The 23942-nt window shown below is 42.1% G+C and overlaps 1 protein-coding gene across 9 annotated transcripts in view; it reads left to right on the top strand.

Moving 5' to 3' along the window:
* The first annotated feature begins 3538 nt into the window (after positions 1-3538).
* The window catches only part of LOC306709585 (CASK interacting protein 2), a 44262-nt gene continuing 23858 nt past the window's right edge, over positions 3539-23942 (top strand). For 7 of the 9 annotated variants that reach the window (XM_079177781.1, XM_079177783.1, XM_079177786.1 and 4 more), the window contains exons 1-3: positions 3539-3785; positions 6982-7280; positions 22019-22070. In XM_079177781.1, the coding sequence (XP_079033907.1) occupies positions 7187-7280; positions 22019-22070 (146 nt within the window). In that variant the 5' untranslated portion in view covers positions 3539-3785; positions 6982-7186. Of the gene's footprint in view, positions 3786-6606; positions 7281-22018; positions 22071-23942 lie in introns of those variants that run through there. The other 2 variants (XM_079177782.1, XM_079177789.1) reach the window with 2 other exon arrangements.

Here is a 23942-nt window from a genome sequence, read left to right on the forward strand (position 1 = left end):
AAAGTTTCTGTTTCTAGAACGAGACAAAGATGAGAGAAAGTAGGCGGGGCGATGAGATCTCATGAAGCTCACGACGAGAACCGGAACAAAACCGGAAATGAAGGGAGTGACTCTTCAAAAATAAGAGCACGAATGTCAAAGTTTCAATTATCTTTTTATTTATTTATGACATCTATTCACTGAGAGGAGAACTTTTACTTCGTCTCAGATTTAATTACATTCAATTTCACACACTAATAAAATTAAATAAAACCGTCTTTCAGGTAAAACAGCTGAAAAACTGCAACTGACCATTGTTTTCATTTCCGGTTTATCTGCTTGATTATTATTTTTTGTAAAACATAAAATTAAAGACAAATTATAACTTCACAAAGAATAAAAACAAATCCTCGTATTAGTGACTGAAACGAGGTGGTATCTGGTCTTCAGGGTTAATCCATTATCAGAGTGTCTGTTCATGAACTCATCAATTCATCACTATTTATGTTTGTCTCTGCAAATGAATAAATATTATTTAAAAAGTTTTTTATTTTTTTTATTTACTGTCGTTAATACAAATGTACACTCAATACATCTTTAAAATACATCACGCGGTCAGAAGTGATTGAAAATTAACTCAATTTAATTTTGTATTATTAGTATTATTAGTCATTATTTTTTTTTTAATCAAATTTATTTAAAAGGGACCATGTACAGTTCAAACATAAATGTCTCCATTCAATGCACTGCACCAGATTGTAGCTTAAGCTAATTTGCATCTGCAGTCCCTTGGCAGGTCAAACAAGGACACGACAATAACACAGTAAAAGGAAAAGACATAATACAAAGATTTACCATAAAAAACATACAAGACACTCAATACAACACTACACACAAATAACATAAAAAAATAATGTTTGTCACTAAAATCAAGTCAGAAAGACCACAAGAATTGAGGTCAGTGTTGTGCAGCTTTTAAAATACCTTTTAAGTTGGATTTAAAAGTGCTAATAGAGCTGCAGCTCCTCACACCTTCAGGCAGCGTGTTCCACTGATGTGTTGCTTTTACAGAGAAGGCAGATTGTCCAAAAGTAGTGCGGCGAAATGGTATTTTACAGTCTCGTGTAGAGGATATTCTTGATGATCGAATGGAACTGACTGAGCGAGTGAATACAAAGTCACGGAGTGGAGGAGGGGCCAAACCATTTAGAAGTCTATAGACCAGGCACAAGTTTGAGAACAATCTAAAATTGTCAAAGCTCAGTAGATTGTGCTTCTTCAATACCCTACAATGGTGAAAGTTCAACGGCCTTTTGTCCAGGATTTTTATTGTTTGCTTATATAATGACTCGAGAGGTCTTATGACCGTTTCACCAGCCTGCCCCCAACATGTAATGCAGTAGGACATGTGGGAAAGCATCATGGCTGCATAAATATCTTGGCTGCAGTTAGAGAGAGACAGTTTCTGATGTGTCTAAAATTTGCTAGGTTGTATTTTATGGTTTTAACCATTTTCTTTACATGTTTCTTAAATGTCAAATTTTGATCTAGTATCACACCAAGATATTTAAAATCAGTGACTATTTCAAGCCTTTCTCCGTTGATGAGGATCTCAACATCAGGAGGTTGTCTGATGGTTTTGGAGAAAAACATCCCTTTTGTCTTCTTTACATTTAGAGTCAGACATGATTGATCGAGCCAGTGTGTGATCCTTTCCAACGCAATTGTTAGCTTGGCAGCTGCTAACTCAGCTGTTTTTGCATGTGTATATACAACAGTGTCATCCGCATACATTTGCAGTTCAACGTCATGACACTGTTGCAGGAGATCATTAATATATAGACTAAATAATAGAGGAGCTAACACCCATAATAACCTTGTGGAACACCCATTGTGCATTTCATGTTGCTGGACAGTGCGTCACCAATTTTAACACATTGCTTCCTATTTGATAGATATGAGGACATCCAAGCCAGCGCTCTAGGTGAAAAGTTGTAAGTTGTTCAATGACAACTTTCTCTGCAATCTTTGACAGAACTGGCAGTATACATATCGGTCTGTAGTTACTGGCTTCAAGGCGGTCTCCAGATTTAAAGATAGGTGTGACAACGGCACATTTCCAGTCATCGGGGAACGAGCTGTGTTTAAAAGACAAGTTAATTAAATGAGCAATGGGGGGAGTTAAAATATCATTATGAGATTTCACAAACATGCTATCAAATTGAAAAGCATCTCTGCATTTGGAGTTTTTTAAGGAGCCGATGATTTTGTTCACTTGTAACTCGTTAGTCTGTAACACCTCGAAAACCTGGCCTGTGACATCCGTAGGAGCGATGTCCAATTTCCTTTTTGTAAACTTTTTTCCAAGCTCATATACAGACTCAAGAAAAAAATTATTAAAGACAGAAGCAACCTTAAGATGATCATCAATTAGTTCACCTTGTACTTTGAGTTTAAAATCTCCTAAAAATCTTGGGTCCCTCCTTGTGAGATTATCGATATTTTTCCAGATCAGTTTGCTGTTTCCTTTTGCCTCATTCAAAATATTGAGATAGAAGCGAGATTTAGCCAATCTTAGCTCCTGGGTGACTTTGTTCCTTACACCTTTATAGATCAGCATGTCGGTGTCTCTTCTTGTTGTAATTGTCGTTCTTAGTGCTGCATCTCTAGTCCTCATCAGCTTCCACAGGTTTTCATTGAACCAGGGTAAATTATTTTTAATTTTAGATTTCATCAGGACCCCCACATTAAATCTTTCCCTCACAGAGTTGATTCTGTGAGTAAAGGTGTTACAGCCATAACACACTTCGTCAGAAGATAGTACATCGTCCCAGTTTAAGCTGTTCATTTCACTGGCAAATTCTTCTTGCTTAGCTTTAGGTTTAGCTTAGCTTGCTTAGCACTGTAGGATCTTTGACTTAGTCGCCATGTTCCTAAATCTATTTTTTGTCAGTTTTCTCGCAAATAAGGTTAGGTTATGATCCGATAAGCCAGTGATTAAATTATAACTTATGGTTGTTCTTTCTGGTTTGTTGGTAAATATCAGGTCAATTTGAGTACTGGAGAGTTTGGCAATCCTTGTTGGGCCTTTAACTAATTGTTGTAGATGAAATTTCTCAGTGATTAATTTGAGTTTTTTCCTCTTTGATTTATCCCCCCAGTTCACATTAAAATCGCCCATGAGAATGAATTCTTTGTTGAGATTGCACTCTTTCAAGACTTCTGTGAGTTGATCATAGAAAGTATCATCTGCAGAAGGGGGCCTATAGATACCTAAAATGTTGAAAGACATTTTCTGGGACAAGATTATTTTTACTTAGTGAACTTTAGTTCACATTTGATTTCGTCTTTCACATAGAAAAGCACCCCTCCTCCCCTTCCAACAGTTCTATCCCGTCTAAAACATTGATAGCCGATGAGTAATTATGAGATACTATCATAATTTTGTTGTGGTTTTATTTTGAAAGTCCGTGCCGGATGTTCTGTGTGTCGTGGTGTGTAACTTGACACCGTGTCCACGTTCTGGAGAACGTAGCGGGCAGAATGTGGCATTCAGGGAGCGGAGGGAAAACCAGGAGGAGCGTCATCGTACAAAAGTAGTAAAACCGCTAAAATACACATTTATACATTAACTCCGCGCGTGGGTTCAACTTTCATCTGAAGTCAACATTCCTGGATTATTCTTTCTTTTTACTGGAATATCAACACAAGGAATAAAGTTGTTTTCCTTCAAACTGCCTCAGTGGTCCGCGAGAAATCCGGTCTGGAAAGTTTCTGCCGAACATTCACCAAAGAAAAGACAAAAGGTAACGTGTTCCGGTTCAGATGAACTACATATGCGCACAGTTCTGGATCCCACGAACCGGTTCTTACGAAAGTGGTTCAACCAGCGTCGGTCTTAAGGTCTGTTTACATCCAGACTCCGGACCAGGTCTGACCCTTTTTTCCGGGTCCTTCACAATCTGAGCACTTGATCTGAATATTAATACATAAACTACTGTAGTATTCAGACAATACACACTTTTTATGAATCCTCGGAAACAAATCTCCAATTCGGCGGAGTTCAGCATCAGCGGTGAGCTCGTGAGCTCAGACACATTCAGGGTATAATCGGGTCCCAGACCCCCCCAGACCCCCCCAGACCCCCCCACAGTGCGTCACTCTGATGAAACACGTCCAGCAGCAGGTTCAGCGCTGATCTCCAGAGATTCACGCGTCGCCGAACTCTCCTGTGACTCCTTCACGTTCAGAGGAAAAGCTTTAAATCAAAGTTGTGTTCGTGTTTGTGTCGTTTACGAGAAGCAGGAAATAGAAACAGAGACTTTTAAAGGAGGTCTGGCCTCTGCTGCTACAGGTCACACAGTGACGCTATGAAGACACAACTGTTACAACTTAGTGTCATGAGACACAAAAACACAGTAAATACACGTCACGTGACTCGTGTCACAGTGAGAGTAGGAACCCTCCGGAGGAGACGAGGAGACGAGGAGCTCTGCTGGTTATGTAATGGAACCAGTTCAGACCAGGACCAGGACCAGCGTCACTATGTGGACTCTGAGATCCGGCTGCAAAAACCTATTTCTTCTGTTTATGCAGAAACACTGTTGTTGTTTTAGGCCGGTGCTGCACGTTCTCCTGTTCTCCTGTTCTCACGTTCTCCTGTTCTCACGTTCTCCTGTTCTCACGTTCTCCTGTTCTCACGTTCTCCTGTTCTCACGTTCTCCTGTTCTCCTGTTCTCACGTTCTCCTGTTCTCACGTTCTCCTGTTCTCACGTTCTCCTGTTCTCCTGTTCTCACGTTCTCCTGTTCTCACGTTCTCCTGTTCTCCTGTTCTCCTGTTCTCACGTTCTCCTGTTCTCACGTTCTCCTGTTCTCCTGTTCTCCTGTTCTCACGTTCTCCTGTTCTCCTGTTCTCACGTTCTCCTGTTCTCACGTTCTCCTGTTCTCACGTTCTCCTGTTCTCCTGTTCTCACGTTCTCCTGTTCTCACGTTCTCCTGTTCTCCTGTTCTCACGTTCTCCTGTTCTCCTGCAGAGATCAGGACTAATGTTATCTGAGTGACTCTGAGAGTTGATTCTGTTCACTGAGCTGGAAGAGTTTAAGTAGCTCTACTGATGTTCTGTCACAAAACAGCCCGAGGGAAGAGCAGGACTAGAACAGGACTAGAGCAGGACTAGAACAGGACTAGACCAGGACTAGAACAGGACTAGAGCAGGACTAGAACAAGACTAGAGCAAGACTAGAACAGGACTAGAGCAGGACTAGAACAGGACTAGAGCAGGACTAGAACAAGACTAGAGCAGGACTAGAGCAGGACTAGAACAGGACTAGAGCAGGACTAGAACAGGACTAGAGCAGGACTAGAACAAGACTAGAGCAGGACTAGAGCAAGACTAGAACAGGACTAGAACAGGACTAGAGCAGGACTAGAGCAGGACTAGAACAGGACTAGAGCAGGACTAGAACAAGACTAGAGCAGGACTAGAGCAAGACTAGAACAGGACTAGAGCAGGACTAGAACAAGACTAGAGCAGGACTAGAGCAAGACTAGAACAGGACTAGAGCAGGACTAGAGCAGGACTAGAGCAGGACTAGAACAGGACTAGAACAAGACTAGAGCAGGACTAGAACAAGACTAGAGCAGGACTAGAGCAGGACTAGAGCAGGACTAGAACAGGACTAGAACAGGACTAGAGCAGGACTAGTACAAGACTAGAGCAGGACTAGAGCAGGACTAGAACAGGACTAGAACAGGACTAGAACAAGACTAGAACAGGACTAGAGCAGGACTAGAACAAGACTAGAGCAGGACTAGAGCAGGACTAGAACAGGACTAGAACAGGACTAGAGCAGGACTAGAACAGGACTAGAACAGGACTAGAGCAGGACTAGAACAGGACTAGAGCAGGACTAGAGCAAGACTAGAACAAGACTAGACCAGGACTAGAACAGGACTAGAGCAGGACTAGAACAGGACTAGAGCAGGACTAGAACAAGACTAGACCAGGACTAGAACAGGACTAGAACAGGACTAGAGCAGGACTAGAACAGGACTAGAGCAGGACTAGAACAAGACTAGACCAGGACTAGAACAGGACTAGAACAGGACTAGAGCAGGACTAGAACAGGACTAGAGCAGGACTAGAGCAGGACTAGAGCAGGACTAGAACAGGACTAGAGCAGGACTAGAACAGGACTAGAACAGGACTAGAGCAGGACTAGAGCAGGACTAGAACAGGACTAGAGCAGGACTAGAACAGGACTAGAACAAGACTAGAGCAGGACTAGAGCAGGACTAGAACAGGACTAGAACAGGACTAGAGCAGGACTAGAGCAGGACTAGGGTCAGCCACACAGGGACGGGAACCAGCAGCAGGTGGTTCAGCCCGTCGGTTCATCTCCTCTGGTTTAAATATGAGAAATAAATCAGAGTTTTGGTCAAACTGTCGTTAAACTGTTTAAATATACGACGTACGTGAGGACAGTTTGGTGACATCCTGGTCCAGAGGCTCTGGACCAGCGTTGACACAGCAGAGTGATGATCTGTTTGAAGGTTTGTTGAGCTGTAAGTAAAACTCACAGGAGGTTTAACACTCACCTGTGACAGGTGTGTGTGTGTGTGTGTGTGTGTGTGTGTGTGTGTGTGTGTGTGTGTGTGTGTGTGTGTGTGTGTGTGTGTGTGTGTGTGTGTGTGTGTGTGTGTGTGTGTGTGTGTGTGTGTGTGTGTGCGTGTGTGTGTGTCACATTTTCTTTAGATGATCACAGATCTGATCTTGTTTACGTCTCAAGTTAAAGCTGATTAGACTCGATGAGGATTTAGCAGGGATCAGGATCCGATAAGTGGATTCAGGACTGGATTTTGTTTCATAAGATGCTCCTGAACCCAGATCCTTCATGCATGTTTAAGCATCCGGTTCATCCTGTTACAGGATCCTCTGCTGGTCTCAGTCCTCTCACACACCTCCAGAGACCAACTCATCTGGTTTTGTCCTTTCTTTTTCAGTCCTGAACCTCATCGAACCACATCGACTCCTCTGACAGAAAAGTCTGCTCAGGAAATAACATCACGAGGAGGGATTTATCTCAAACTACGAGTCTGGATCTGGTTTCCTGGCGGTCCGCTAGAATCCAGAACGAGCTCAGCATGAGGGTCTGAGGAGGATTTAAAGAAGGCTGGTTCAGACCCGAGGAGGTAGGAGGGAGGTAGCATGGGGAAGGAGCAGGACCTGCTGCAGGCGGCGAAGACCGGAGACCTGCTGTCCACTCAGAAGCTGCTGTCCAAACTCAAAGCCAACAGGAACAGTGAGTATACCCGCACCTCGTGCTTTTATTCTGAAATATGGCCGATTACCATGGGGGTGGGGGGTCCCTCTGATGGCCCCTCTGATGGTCCCTCTGATGGTCCCTATGATGGTCCCTCTGATGGTCCCTATGATGGTCCCTCTGATGGTCCCTATGATGGTCCCTCTGATGGCCCCTCTGATGGTCCCTCTGATGGTCCCTATGATGGTCCCTCTGATGGTCCCTCTGATGGTCCCTCTGATGGTCCCTCTGATGGTCCCTCTGATGGTTCCTCTGATGGTCCCTCTGATGGTCCCTATGATGGTCCCTCTGATGGTCCCTCTGATGGTCCCTCTGATGGTCCCTCTGATGGTCCCTATGATGGTCCCTCTGATGGTCCCTCTGATGGTCCCTCTGATGGTCCCTCTGATGGTCCCTCTGATGGTTCCTCTGATGGTCCCTCTGATGGTCCCTATGATGGTCCCTCTGATGGTCCCTATGATGGTCCCTTTGATGGTCCCTCTGATGGTTCCTCTGATGGTCCCTCTGATGGTTCCTCTGATGGTCCCTCTGATGGTCCCTATGATGGTCCCTCTGATGGTCCCTCTGATGGTCCCTATGATGGTCCCTATGATGGTCCCTCTGATGGTCCCTCTGATGGTCCCTATGATGGTCCCTCTGATGGTTCCTCTGATGGTCCCTCTGATGGTCCCTATGATGGTCCCTCTGATGGTCCCTCTGATGGTCCCTATGATGGTCCCTATGATGGTCCCTCTGATGGTTCCTCTGATGGTCCCTATGATAGCCAACAGAGCGGACCTTCCGTTTCTATATTTCAGGACAGTTCATTAATATATTTGAGGACATGTTGTCTCTATGTTTGGGGACATGTTGTCTCTATGTTTGGGGACATGTTGTCTCTATGTTTGGGGACATGTTGTCTCTATGTTTGGGGACATGTTGTCTCTATGTTTGGGGACATGTTGTCTCTATGTTTGGGGACATGTTGTCTCTATGTTTGGGGACATGTTGTCTCTATGTTTGGGGACATGTTGTCTCTATGTTTGGGGACATGTTGTCTCTATGTTTGGGGACATGTTGTCTCTATGTTTGGGGACATGTTGTCTCTATGTTTGGGGACATGTTGTCTCTATGTTTGGGGATATTTGGGGACATTGCCTGTGGCTGTTAGAGGACATGTCTTCCTGACATCTGCTGCTTCACTATCTGCTGTCACTGAATCACAAGGAGCTCCCAGATGGTGTCCCGCCGGGATTAACAGGAATTATAGCATGTGGGGAGGGCCGGGCCCAGTCAGGGGGGGGGGGGGCCAACGTGGATCGAGTGGTCCAGATGTTGACCCTCAACGGGTTTATTCGGGTTTATTCTGGCTCTGGTCCCGAGGACCAGAACCAGAATAAAGTGTATTTAAAATGACATCATTTAGACCAATGAAGCCTGGAACATGTCCGTCTGTCCCCTCCAACCAGAGAGTCTTTTATTTGTCTCATTATTGACCCGGTGGAGCCTCGTAAACATGTCAACATGTCAACATGTCAACATGTAAACATGTCAACATGTAACATGTAAACATGTCAACATGTCAACATGTAAACATGTAAACATGTCAACATGTTGACATGTAAACATGTAACATGTAAACATGTCAACATGTAACATGTAAACATGTAAACATGTAACATGTCAACATGTCAACATGTAAACATGTCAACATGTCAACATGTAAACATGTCAACATGTCAACATGTTGACATGTAAACATGTAACATGTAAACATGTCAACATGTAACATGTAAACATGTCAACATGTAAACATGTCAACATGTCAACATGTAAACATGTAAACATGTCAACATGTTGACATGTAAACATGTAACATGTAAACATGTTGACATGTTGACATGTCGACATGTTGACATGTAAACATGTCAACATGTAAACATGTCAACATGTCAACATGTAAACATGTCAACATGTTGACATGTAAACATGTAACATGTAAACATGTTGACATGTTACATGTTGACATGTCGACATGTTGACATGTAAACATGTCAACATGTCCACGTCTGTGTTCACGTCAGGCCAAACAAAAAGAAGAGGGGGGGGGGCTCATGTTTATTCATGAGTTTGGGTTTAAGCTCAGCCAATCAGCCTCTCTGCAGAACTCCTCTTTTATATTTCAGGATTTTTCTCTTATTTTTAAATCTCTAAATTCATACCAGAACTGTGGAATTTAATTTTCAAACCTCAAGACCTCATGTTTACACCGCAACACGTTTTTCATATATTTGAGTTTACATTTTGTAATAAGTATCAATAGAACTTCAGCTACGAAGTCTGTTGTGTAATCAGACATAAATATAGAATTAAATAGAATATCCGATCCTGTTATATTATATTATATAACATCATATCATATTATATAATATAATGTTATGTTATGTTATGTTAGCTCTATGATGTAACCAGAGGTCGGTGGAAGCGATCTCTGGAGGAAAGATCAATTAAATTACTCTGTTTGTTCAGCCAATCAGCTGCTTCCTCCTGATGCCGTTTACCTGTCGACTCCACCGCCGGTGTGTTGAATGTTTAACTGGTCCTCTAAAGAGACGTCTGAGGGGGGACACTGTGTGGTGGGACTGAGGGGCCCCTCAGGACCCCCGGCTGTCTGGGGGTCAGTCATCCAGGAGGAGGGGGTCTTACTTTGATTTATTTTAAATCAACCTTTTAAGATCTGAGAGAAAGTTAAACTCAGACAGAGTGAGGCGTCGCTGTTTTACCACAACCACACACACAAGCTGGTCTGACTCAGTTTGACTCAGTTTGACTCAGTTTGACTCAGTTTGACTCAGTTTGACTCAGTTTGACTCAGTTTGACTCAGTTTGACTCGTCCCATCAGCCATCATCTCAATGAGCCTCTCCATTACAACATGACTACCTGCTAGAAGGTGTTTTGTAACCGCGGCCTGTGATTGGTGGTCAAAGGTAACGACTGTAAAACGGTGATTAATGCATTTCACTTCCTGTAATCTTCACAATAAAAGTCCAACTTTGTATTTTTATATCTTACTCTTCCTCCCTGCTGTTTTAGTAGTTGCTATTGAAGAATAGCCGCTAACAAAGCTAACAAAGCTCTGCTAATTCTGTGCTCTGCATTTGATTGGACCGCTAAGTGAGCGAGAGTCATCAAACATTTGAAAACGTCTCACAGAAGATAAAAGACGGATTGTTTCAACATGTAGTTAATATTTAAAGAGAGATAAACGAACAGTGGGAAACATTCTGAGTCAGAATCAGTGATCGTTGGTCGTCTGCTGACCTTCTGCTGAACTGATGGTTTATTTCAGAAACACCTTCATCTCCTCCTGTGAGCAGAACGAGACTCTTCCAGAAGAAGAAGAAGCCTCAGAGCGACTCCTCACTTTCTATAGAAGCTTTGAAAAGAAAACAAGACAAATAGAAATCTAGTTTGAGGCTACGTCCTGTGTGTGTATGTTGTGTAGTGTGTGTGTGTAGTGTGTGTATGTTGTGTAGTGTGTGTAGTGTGTGTATGTTGTGTAGTGTGTGCAGCAGAGTAATGGCTGCTGGTGCTTTTCTTTATTCTCTGCGTTATGTAACGGAGGTTCAGCACTCAGCTCTCCTGCTTTCTTGTTTTTCCTCACGTGACTCTGCGGTGACTTTTATTTTGAAGGACACTGAACGCATCTCTGCAGACTGTAAACAGCTGAGATGTTTATGTCTCTGGAGTGTGTTTGACACAGAGACCTTATTATCTACAAATGTTCAATTTACAAGTTTGACCTGTTTTGTTACAAAACATGTTTATTTTCCTCTTTTTCCTCCCAAACTCTGTTGTTCTTTATTTTATTGTTTGGGCTCAAAGAACAATACGTTTCCTTCTTTGTAAACGTTTAGACGTTTAGAAAAGATTTGTATTTGTAAAAATGAATTGATGTGATTCTTTCATACTTTTCTAAAATATTGTGAGAATGTTAAATCTTTTTGTCGTGAGCACTGTTCTTATTTAATGTGCTTTTATTATGAAGTTTAGTTTTCACCTGAACCTTTAATATCAAATAATCTGTTTCAAACTCAGATTATTAAATCACCATTATTTAGATTTATGATATTTGAGGGAAAGTTATTTTTATTGTTAGTGAAAAACATAGAAATGATTCTTTGTTGTGTATTTGTATCAAACACACACTTAATTGAAATGGTGCTTTGACAGTGAAAAGTCTCACGGAGACTCTCCTGATCCTGGTCCTCATCGTGAGCCCCATGAAACCAGCAGCGCATTACCCAGAATCCTCCTCTGCGCTGAGAGTCCAGTGTTTGAAGAACAGTTTTCACCACCGAGCACGAGAGGAATTCAGAGAACTCTAATTTAGGTCAGAACTGTGGCGAAGAAAACTCTGAGGACTCCTCTTCTTCAGTGTGTGTGTGTGTGTGTGTGTGTGTGTGTGTGTGTGTGTGTGTGTGTGTGTGTGTGTGTGTGCGCGCCAGCCATTGTCCTGCAGCAGCAGTGTGTTTGAATGGAGGCGGTGATGTCATGGTGTTGGTATGTGGCCACCTTCGGTACCCCCCCCCCCCTCTGAGACTGGAATCTGACTCCAGACCGTTTCCTTAAAGAAGAGAAGAAGACCAGCAGACGCTCTGTTCCCCGTAAGACACGGGGCGGTTTATACGTATAGATATATATATATATATATATATATATATATATATACATATATACATATATATACATATATACATATATCTTTAAACAATCGCCAAAACTACACCATTTATCGTTTATTATCTTTCCAACAGTCCTTGAACACATCATGTGTGATGAACATCAGGAAAAACATGTTTCCTCTCATGATTGATTCAACAAGAGAGACAACGAGAGAGAGGAGAGACATGACTGAACTACAGGAGGAGAGGAGAGAGGAGAGGAGAGAGGAGAGAGGAGAGGAGAGGAGAGAGGAGAGGAGAGAGGAGAGGAGAGAGGAGAGGAGAGAGAAGAGAGGAGAGGAGAGAGGAGAGAGGAGAGGAGAGGAGAGGAGAGAGGAGAGGAGAGAGGAGAGGAGAGAGAAGAGAGGAGAGGAGAGAGGAGAGAGGAGAGGAGAGGAGAGGAGAGAGGAGAGAGGAGAGGAGAGGAGAGAGGAGAGGAGAGGAGAGAGGAGAGGAGAGAGGAGAGAGGAGAGGAGAGGAGAGGAGAGAGGAGAGAGGAGAGGAGAGAGAAGAGAGGAGAGGAGAGAGGAGAGGAGAGAGAAGAGAGGAGAGGAGAGGAGAGAGGAGAGGAGAGGAGAGAGGAGAGGAGAGGAGAGAGGAGAGGAGAGAGGAGAGAGGAGAGGAGAGGAGAGGAGAGAGGAGAGGAGAGAGGAGAGGAGAGGAGAGAGGAGAGGAGAGAGGAGAGAGGAGAGGAGAGGAGAGGAGAGAGGAGAGGAGAGAGGAGAGAGGAGAGGAGAGGAGAGGAGAGAGGAGAGGAGAGAGGAGAGGAGAGGAGAGAGGAGAGAGGAGAGGAGAGAGGAGAGGAGAGAGGAGAGGAGAGAGGAGAGAGGAGAGGAGAGAGGATTGGCTGGAACATGTGAATAGTTTAATCTATAAATAGAACGTAGAGACTCTTTCCAACATAACACTTGTAAACATGTTGGATATTTAGATTATATTGTAAAATAAATGATCAAATAAATTCCACTTGTTTTCTTCTTCTTCATGATGATGTCATCATAAGTGTGGTTCTGTTTCAGAGAGGAGCAGGGCTTTTATTTTGGCGATCAGAGGGTTAATGGATAGTAAAATAAAAGCGTTTCAGTGCAAACAGACTTTGTGTTCTTCAGACTCTGTTGACGTGTTTCAGTTCTTGTAACATCTATTGTGAGAGGAGTGAGACCTCTCTGCTGGGGGGGGGGGGGGGGGGGGTCCAGAAAGATGGAGGAAAAGTCCATTATGAGCAGAGGAACAGGGTGTGGAGCTGAAGTCACTTCCTCCTGAACAACATGTGAGAACAAGCACATCAGAGTTCAGTTTAACTCTTTAAGGCATTTAAATATTAATATAGAACTTTGAAACCTGCACGACCTCTTCTGCTCCATTCAGAGCAGCTTTTATTTCCTCTGTTCTTCCTCCAGAAGTCCACTAAACCACTAAAAGATTTCTTTCATCAATTAGTTAATTTTCATGTTTTTTTTCATGCTGAATGATTAATTTCTAAGAAACTTATGAGCAGATCACAAGATTTAAAGTTCTGTGATTCTTTGTGGAGAAACTCAGTTTTACAGATCTGTGGATTAAATCAACTCAATAAAGAAATATATATACACAGTATATATATTTATATATATACTGTTTATATGCTACAACATGTAGAGTAGTTTGATCCCCCTTCAGTGGTTTGGGTTTCTGGGCAGGACATTTTAAAGTGTGTGTGTGTGTGTGTGTGTGTGTGTGTGTGTGTGTGTGTGTGTGTGTGTGTGTGTGTGTGTGTGTGTGTGTGCTGTAACCTGTCCGTGACTTTCTATCAGAGGAAGAGGAGGAGGAGGAAGAGGAGGGGGATGTTGTGTTGAGGTGAGGAGCAGCTCTCAGGAACAAAGCAGGGCCTCTTCTACACTTCCTCTCCCAACACTATTGTTCCACAATAGAGGGGGGGGGGTCTGACACAAAGCCCCCCCCCCCTCTGAGACCAAAGACTGAGAGGAAACTGATGTTCTAGCTTCAGAACCTTCACTTTCTGAGCTCCTGTTTGACTGAAACGTCTCAACAACTAGAATAAGAAACCGGACTCTTCTCTCTGGTGTCGACCTGTCAATCACTGTGTAGCCCCGCCCCTAAAGCATCCCCTGCTTTATGGTCTGTGTGACTCTAAATGGACCATCATGTACTAAATGAACATCATGCTGTATTGAAGAAGACTTGAAACTAGAGATTGAGACCATAAACTCATGTTTACAATGTTTACTGAGGTAATAAATCAAGAGAGAAGTAGTCATTTTCTCATAGACTTCTATACAACCAGAGGAGTCGCCCCCTGGTGGACACTCGAGAGCAGTAGAGTCATTTTCTCATAGACTTCTATAGACCAGAATTAATTCTGGTGACAAAAGCTAAAAAACTAAAATCATAAACTGTTCAGCCAATTCAAAAATTTAAAAATCGTCTGCTCTTCATGGTCTTTTACACAATATAGCAACTTTATACTGTTTAGTTGATGAATGGTTTGAGAGATAAAGAAGTTCTTATTTATGATAATGAGCTGACTGTGTGAGGTTGTTCTCCATGTCGTGGACTAAACCATGAATTCCGTCCCGACTGAGGTCTGAACCTCCAGCTCGTCTCCGAGCTGCTGCTCAGGAATGTAAACAACACGTTGTAGTGTTTTATATTTGTAGTCCTCGAGGAGGTCTACAGTAGTCGTGTTTTATATTTGTAGTCCTCGAGGAGGTCTACAGTAGTCGTGTTTTATATTTGTAGTCCTAGAGGAGGTCTACAGTAGTCGTGTTTTATATTTGTAGTCCTAGAGGAGGTCTACAGTAGTCGTGTTTTATATTTGTAGTCCTAGAGGAGGTCTACAGTAGTCGTGTTTTATATTTGTAGTCCTAGAGGAGGTCTACAGTAGTCGTGTTTTATATTTGTAGTCCTAGAGGAGGTCTACAGTAGTCGTGTTTTATATTTGTAGTCCTAGAGGAGGTCTACAGTAGTCGTGTTTTATATTTGTAGTCCTAGAGGAGGTCTACAGTAGTCGTGTTTTATATTTGTAGTCCTAGAGGAGGTCTACAGTAGTCGTGTTTTATATTTGTAGTCCTAGAGGAGGTCTACAGTAGTCGTGTTTTATATTTGTAGTCCTAGAGGAGGTCTACAGTAGTCGTGTTTTATATTTGTAGTCCTAGAGGAGGTCTACAGTAGTCGTGTTTTATATTTGTAGTCCTAGAGGAGGTCTACAGTAGTCGTGTTTTATATTTGTAGTCCTAGAGGAGGTCTACAGTAGTCGTGTTTTATATTTGTAGTCCTAGAGGAGGTCTACAGTAGTCGTGTTTTATATTTGTAGTCCTAGAGGAGGTCTACAGTAGTCGTGTTTTATATTTGTAGTCCTAGAGGAGGTCTACAGTAGTCGTGTTTTATATTTGTAGTCCTAGAGGAGGTCTACAGTAGTCGTGTTTTATATTTGTAGTCCTAGAGGAGGTCTACAGTAGTCGTGTTTTATATTTGTAGTCCTAGAGGAGGTCTACAGTAGTCGTGTTTTATATTTGTAGTCCTAGAGGAGGTCTACAGTAGTCGTGTTTTATATTTGTAGTCCTAGAGGAGGTCTACAGTAGTCGTGTTTTATATTTGTAGTCCTAGAGGAGGTCTACAGTAGTCGTGTTTTATATTTGTAGTCCTAGAGGAGGTCTACAGTAGTCGTGTTTTATATTTGTAGTCCTAGAGGAGGTCTACAGTAGTCGTGTTTTATATTTGTAGTCCTAGAGGAGGTCTACAGTAGTCGTGTTTTATATTTGTAGTCCTAGAGGAGGTCTACAGTAGTCGTGTTTTATATTTGTAGTCCTAGAGGAGGTCTACAGTAGTCGTGTTTTATATTTGTAGTCCTAGAGGAGGTCTACAGTAGTCGTGTTTTATATTTGTAGTCCTAGAGGAGGTCTACAGTAGTCGTGTTTTATATTTGTAGTCCTAGAGGAGGTCTACAGTAGTCGTGTTTTATATTTGTAGTCCTAGAGGAGGTCTACATTAGTCGTGTTTTATATTAGAGTTCAGACTTCTGCCGTCTGTTTAAGTTTTATTGAAACACAACGTATATTTAGAGTCTTCACCACAATGAGAGGAGATCCTCCTCGTTCTGTTTATTGCTTTTCCTCCAGAACCAGAAAGAACTCCAGCAGACGCTGTAATCACACATCTGATCCTCGCAGCGCTTTGGCTAATTTTAGTCGCCAGATTTCTTTTACAACAGATTCTCTTCCAGGCTCCAGAATCTGGTCCACGTTCTGGATCCCAACGAGACCTCAAATCTGCAGATTCCTGCAAAAACACCTCCTCTTCCTCCTCCTCTTCCTCCCCCTCCTCTTCCTCCTCCTCCTCCTCCTCAAACATTGCAGTATATGAAGTCATTATAATGAGTTATCTTGTCTCGTTTTCTCCGCCTGTAGCTTCAGTTTGTGTTTTGAGTTTTTAATTTTTGCTCAGACTTATTTCCATTAATTATAAAGATTCAGGTCGTTATCAAAGCGCTCAGACCTCCAGAGGGAACAACGTCTGCTGCTTCTTTACCCAAAGTCTTTACTTCAAAAAGCTACTGGAGGTTAAAACTAGAGATGTTGCAGACGATTGTGTTTAATCTACAGACAGCAGGTCTCTGTGTTTATTCTACAGACAGCAGGTCTTTGTGTTTAATCTACAGACAGCAGGTCTCTGTGTTTAATCTACAGACAGCAGGTCTCTGTGTTTAATCTACAGACAGCAGGTCTCTGTGTTTAATCTACAGACAGCAGGTCTCTGTGTTTAATCTACAGACAGCAGGTCTCTGTGTTTAATCTACAGACAGCAGGTCTCTGTGTTTAATCTACAGACAGCAGGTCTCTGTGTTTAATCTACAGACAGCAGGTCTCTGTGTTTAATCTACAGACAGCAGGTCTCTGTGTTTATTCTACAGACAGCAGGTCTGTGTTTAATCTACAGACAGCAGGTCTCTGTGTTTATTCTACAGACAGAAGGTCTCTGTGTTTAATCTACAGACAGCAGGTCTCTGTGTTTAATCTACAGACAGCAGGTCTCTGTGTTTAATCTACAGACAGCAGGTCTCTGTGTTTATTCTACAGACAGCAGGTCTCTGTGTTTAATCTACAGACAGCAGGTCTCTGTGTTTATTCTACAGACAGCAGGTCTCTGTGTTTAATCTACAGACAGCAGGTCTTTGTGTTTAATCTACAGACAGCAGGTCTCTGTGTTTACTCTACAGACAGCAGGTCTCTGTGTTTAATCTACAGACAGCAGGTCTTTGTGTTTACTCTACAGACAGCAGGTCTCTGTGTTTATTCTACAGACAGCAGGTCTTTGTGTTTAATCTACAGACAGCAGGTCTCTGTGTTTAATCTACAGACAGCAGGTCTCTGTGTTTAATCTACAGACAGCAGGTCTCTGTGTTTAATCTACAGACAGCAGGTCTCTGTGTTTAATCTACAGACAGCAGGTCTCTGTGTTTAATCTACAGACAGCAGGTCTCTGTGTTTAATCTACAGACAGCAGGTCTCTGTGTTTAATCTACAGACAGCAGGTCTCTGTGTTTAATCTACAGACAGCAGGTCTCTGTGTTTATTCTACAGACAGCAGGTCTGTGTTTAATCTACAGACAGCAGGTCTCTGTGTTTATTCTACAGACAGAAGGTCTCTGTGTTTAATCTACAGACAGCAGGTCTCTGTGTTTAATCTACAGACAGCAGGTCTCTGTGTTTAATCTACAGACAGCAGGTCTCTGTGTTTATTCTACAGACAGCAGGTCTCTGTGTTTAATCTACAGACAGCAGGTCTTTGTGTTTACTCTACAGACAGCAGGTCTCTGTGTTTATTCTACAGACAGCAGGTCTTTGTGTTTAATCTACAGACAGCAGGTCTTTGTGTTTAATCTACAGACAGCAGGTCTCTGTGTTTATTCTACAGACAGCAGGTCTTTGTGTTTAATCTACAGACAGCAGGTCTTTGTGTTTAATCTACAGACAGCAGGTCTTTGTGTTTAATCTACAGACAGCAGGTCTCTGTGTTTAATCTACAGACAGCAGGTCTCTGTGTTTAATCTACAGACAGCAGGTCTTTGTGTTTAATCTACAGACAGCAGGTCTTTGTGTTTAATCTACAGACAGCAGGTCTTTGTGTTTAATCTACAGACAGCAGGTCTTTGTGTTTAATCTACAGACAGCAGGTCTTTGTGTTTACTCTACAGACTGCAGGTCTTTGTGTTTAATCTACAGACAGCAGGTCTTTGTGTTTAATCTACAGACAGCAGGTCTTTGTGTTTAATCTACAGACAGCAGGTCTTTGTGTTTAATCTACAGACAGCAGGTCTCTGTGTTTAATCTACAGACAGCAGGTCTCTGTGTTTAATCTACAGACAGCAGGTCTTTGTGTTTAATCTACAGACAGCAGGTCTTTGTGTTTAATCTACAGACAGCAGGTCTCTGTGTTTAATCTACAGACAGCAGGTCTCTGTGTTTAATCTACAGACAGCAGGTCTCTGTGTTTAATCTACAGACTGCAGGTCTTTGTGTTTAATCTACAGACAGCAGGTCTCTGTGTTTAATCTACAGACAGCAGGTCTTTGTGTTTACTCTACAGACAGCAGGTCTTTGTGTTTAATCTACAGACAGCAGGTCTCTGTGTTTAATCTACAGACTGCAGGTCTTTGTGTTTACTCTACAGACAGCAGGTCTTTGTGTTTAATCTACAGACAGCAGGTCTCTGTGTTTAATCTACAGACAGCAGGTCTCTGTGTTTAATCTACAGACAGCAGGTCTTTGTGTTTACAGACAGCAGGTCTTTGTGTTTAATCTACAGACAGCAGGTCTTTGTGTTTAATCTACAGACAGCAGGTCTCTGTGTTTAATCTACAGACAGCAGGTCTCTGTGTTTAATCTACAGACAGCAGGTCTCTGTGTTTAATCTACAGACAGCAGGTCTCTGTGTTTACTCTACAGACAGCAGGTCTCTGTGTTTAATCTACAGACAGCAGGTCTCTGTGTTTAATCTACAGACAGCAGGTCTCTGTGTTTAATCTACAGACAGCAGGTCTTTGTGTTTACTCTACAGACAGCAGGTCTTTGTGTTTAATCTACAGACAGCAGGTCTTTGTGTTTAATCTACAGACAGCAGGTCTTTGTGTTTAATCTACAGACAGCAGGTCTTTGTGTTTAATCTACAGACAGCAGGTCTCTGTGTTTAATCTACAGACAGCAGGTCTCTGTGTTTAATCTACAGACAGCAGGTCTTTGTGTTTAATCTACAGACAGCAGGTCTTTGTGTTTAATCTACAGACAGCAGGTCTCTGTGTTTAATCTACAGACAGCAGGTCTTTGTGTTTAATCTACAGACAGCAGGTCTTTGTGTTTAATCTACAGACAGCAGGTCTTTGTGTTTAATCTACAGACAGCAGGTCTCTGTGTTTAATCTACAGACAGCAGGTCTTTGTGTTTACTCTACAGACAGCAGGTCTCTGTGTTTACTCTACAGACAGCAGGTCTTTGTGTTTAATCTACAGACAGCAGGTCTTTGTGTTTAATCTACAGACAGCAGGTCTCTGTGTTTACTCTACAGACAGCAGGTCTTTGTGTTTAATCTACAGACAGCAGGTCTTTGTGTTTACTCTACAGACAGCAGGTCTTTGTGTTTAATCTACAGACAGCAGGTCTTTGTGTTTAATCTACAGACAGCAGGTCTCTGTGTTTACTCTACAGACAGCAGGTCTTTGTGTTTACTCTACAGACAGCAGGTCTTTGTGTTTACTCTACAGACAGCAGGTCTTTGTGTTTAATCTACAGACAGCAGGTCTTTGTGTTTAATCTACAGACAGCAGGTCTTTGTGTTTAATCTACAGACAGCAGGTCTCTGTGTTTAATCTACAGACAGCAGGTCTTTGTGTTTAATCTACAGACAGCAGGTCTTTGTGTTTAATCTACAGACAGCAGGTCTTTGTGTTTAATCTACAGACAGCAGGTCTCTGTGTTTAATCTACAGACAGCAGGTCTTTGTGTTTACTCTACAGACAGCAGGTCTCTGTGTTTACTCTACAGACAGCAGGTCTTTGTGTTTAATCTACAGACAGCAGGTCTTTGTGTTTAATCTACAGACAGCAGGTCTTTGTGTTTAATCTACAGACAGCAGGTCTTTGTGTTTACTCTACAGACAGCAGGTCTTTGTGTTTAATCTACAGACAGCAGGTCTTTGTGTTTACTCTACAGACAGCAGGTCTTTGTGTTTAATCTACAGACAGCAGGTCTTTGTGTTTAATCTACAGACAGCAGGTCTCTGTGTTTACTCTACAGACAGCAGGTCTTTGTGTTTACTCTACAGACAGCAGGTCTTTGTGTTTACTCTACAGACAGCAGGTCTTTGTGTTTAATCTACAGACAGCAGGTCTTTGTGTTTAATCTACAGACAGCAGGTCTCTGTGTTTACAGACAGGTCAGTGATACTATGATCATTATAATGAGATTCTAAGTCATTATAATGAGATTCTAAGTCATTATAATGAGATTCTAAGTCATTATAATGACTTTCAGATCTTTATTTTTCCTCACAGTGGTGGGAAAGGGCTTCCATATATTAGTGCTGTAGTAACCTGGTTACTGTAGGATCACGCTCTTCCTCTGTGAACCGTGAGCTCACAGACATTAAACACACATTTCTATCATTCAGTGGGACTCAGACTTCCAGTCATCGATGGTTAAACTGGTTTCCATGAAGTCGTGACTGTGTTTTATACTCAGAAGCCTTCACTGACTCCAGCTCTGTGACTTGCAGACTCAGTGACCGTGGTGTTATAACGATGATGATTCGAACGCAGCAGAGAACCAGTACGAGAGACTCCAGCTCCTCCCGGTGACCGGGAGTCAGAGAGGTTTATCCTCCAGAGCGGGTTAACGAAGCGTCCTCCACCTCAGAGAGACGAGGACGAACTCATCCACACATCACTGGATTCATCCCAGTGAGACCAGCTCACAACGAGAGTCATGAGTCAACTCTCACAACCATTTAAACTTATAACAACAACATTCAGACACATTTATTATGTGAACTAGTTCTGAATCCTGTTGAATCTGTGAATATTGATTCAAGAGGTTTCAATGTGATCAGATTCCAACAGACGAACCTTCTATTTGTTTCTTTGACGTATTTGATCTCTCAGACTCTTTCTGTAGAGTTGTGATGTCATAATATATTATATATATTCATAATGAAGTAGTCCGTACGTGTCTTCTGAAGTCATTAGAGGAGATTTATCTGTAAACTCTGATCTCATATTCAAGCAGCTGATTTATTATATAAGAGCTGTAAAGAAACAAGTCAAATATTAAATATACATCATAAAACCTACGGCTCCAATCAGATCAGCACAACAAGTAACGGAGCAAATAAAACGCTTAAAGATCTCTGATTCTAATCATTGATGATCCACATTAACAGATATAGATCTCTTTGATGTTTGATCCAGAATATTTATATTTATTAAAGCTAAAGTCAGTAAATCATCAAACATAATAAACGTTATACTTTTACTTTGTTATAGTAATTTATTGTGTTTTTTTCTTCATAAAAACACAATTCAAATGATAATGAAATAATAGATTATATTTTTAAAGTCATTATTATGTTAATGAAGTATAATAATGTGTTTAGAGCTCGTGTTAGAAGTTCAGCAGCTCATAATTCATCTCTAATATCTATTTTACATTCATAAACATCTCCTTCAAACTACTGGATTTATTCTAGTTTATCAACAAAACTACATTTTACAGATGACATGTGAACACATCATGATGACGTTATAATGTAGCTTCAGCCAGTCCTCATGTTCACTGAGCAGAGCCTGAAGGCATCATGATGTCACTGAAGTGAACCTCGTTGGTTAGCCGTTAGCGGTGCTGCTAACGTTGCTAGCTCTCCTCTGATTGGTTGTTTACAGTGAAACCTGATCAGAGATCAGAGACTAGAGACGTGTTCTACTGAATGTTGGAGGATATAATAACTTTGTTGTGTTTTATTTCAGAGCTTCTGGGTTCCACCAAGAGACTGAACGTGAACTACCAGGACTCAGACGGGTGAGTGATGACGTCACATGATGTCTCAGCTATATGATGATGTCACGAAATTTGGTTCAGATCGGAGCACCAAACTGTGGATTCATCCGCTGCTGAAAATAGTCCCAAACAAAGTCAATGTTTCCTTTTGTTTGTTTGATAAAAACGACAAAACAATCACTGAAGAAGCTGTAAGAACCCTGAGTTCAGCCCTTCAGTCAGTGATTTCAAGTTCTTCCTGCTGATAAATCCTCTTCATCCTCTTCATCAAGGAGGGAGGGGGGGGTCAGGGGTCAGGGGTCAGGGGGCCGGAGTGTTTACAAAGAGCCACGATGACTTAATGCAGAGCTGACATCTGAGGAACGAGTTCACAGAGCTGCAGAGTCTCATATATATATATATATATATATATATATATATATGTGTGTGTGTGTGTGTGTGTGTGTGTGTGTGTGTGTGCATGCACCTGAACACATCACCCATAACACACTTGACTTCCCACAATCCTTCAGTGTTTAGCTCAACACGTTGGATCATGTTGGTCTGAGTTCTCACGGCTCATTTAGGACCAAAGCCGAGCTTCAGTTTGTGTGTTTTTAGATTAAAGTTACGTTCAGACGTTCAGACGTTCAGACGTTCAGACGTTCAGACGTTCAGACGTTCAGACGTTCAGACGATCAGACGTTCAGACGTTCAGACGTTCAGACGATCAGACGTTCAGACGATCAGACGTTCAGACGTTCAGACGTTCAGACGTTCAGACGTTCAGACGATCAGACGTTCAGACGTTCAGACGTTCAGACGTTCAGACGTTCAGACGATCAGACGTTCAGACGATCAGACGTTCAGACGTTCAGACGTTCAGACGTTCAGACGTTCAGACGATCAGACGTTCAGACGTTCAGACGTTCAGACGTTCAGACGTTCAGACGTTCAGACGTTCAGACGTTCGGTCACATGTGAGGAAGACGAGCTGCAGCCAGAGAAGGTCTGACATGTTCTCACTTGACCTTAAAATGATTCATTAAAAGCGTCTCTAAATGAATCAGAGGAGCTGTCGTGTAAATCACATATTAAACCGGTGAACAAAGTTCTTTTGTAGTTTCTCTGCTGATATTTATTTATTTTGACTTGTGAAACATTTCAAGTGAAAGTAAAAACACAAACAGTAAAAGAAGATGAAAACTGTTAAAGTAACACGTTCAAAGCAGGATTCTCTTCACAGAGTTCATCAGGATGTGAAATGTTCTCGTAAAGAACCTGTAAATGTTCGCAGCAACAACATCATGTCGTAAAACGAGAAGTTAATGTTCAACATCTGCTCACAAAACTCATATTCTTCATTTGAAGGCAGTTTTTAAGGAGAGCTGAACTTTATAAAGATCTGTTCACAAACAATCAGCTGCATGTTTGTTCACAACCAGTAAACAGGAAGTGACCATATGTGGACTGAGGAGGAGCGACGTAGAGACCTGTCAATCACAGTAAGCCCCGCCCCTAAAGCATCCCCTGCTTTATGGTCTGTGTGACTCTAAATGGACCATCATTTACTAAATGAACATCATGCTGTATTGAAGAAGACTTGAAACTAGAGATTGAGACCATAAACTCATGTTTACAATGTTTACTGAGGTAATAAATCAAGAGAGAAGTAGAGTCATTTTCTCATAGACTTCTATACAACCAGAGGAGTCGCCCCCTGGTGGACACTAGAGAGAATGCAGCTTTAACACATGAAGCTTTGAAGAACTTTGAAGAACCGCTTTAAGTCGCTTTAACTGTAATAGAAGAAGTCTGGAGGTTTTAGGAGGTCAGCCCCTCCCCCTTCCACGTGTTAACAGGTCTGAGGACTCTCAAGTGAGGACAGATGAGGTTTTGTCTACTTCTACCTGC

The sequence above is a fragment of the Pholis gunnellus genome (genome assembly GCF_910591455.1).
Source record: "Pholis gunnellus genome assembly, chromosome: 17".
NCBI lineage: Eukaryota > Metazoa > Chordata > Actinopteri > Perciformes > Pholidae > Pholis > Pholis gunnellus.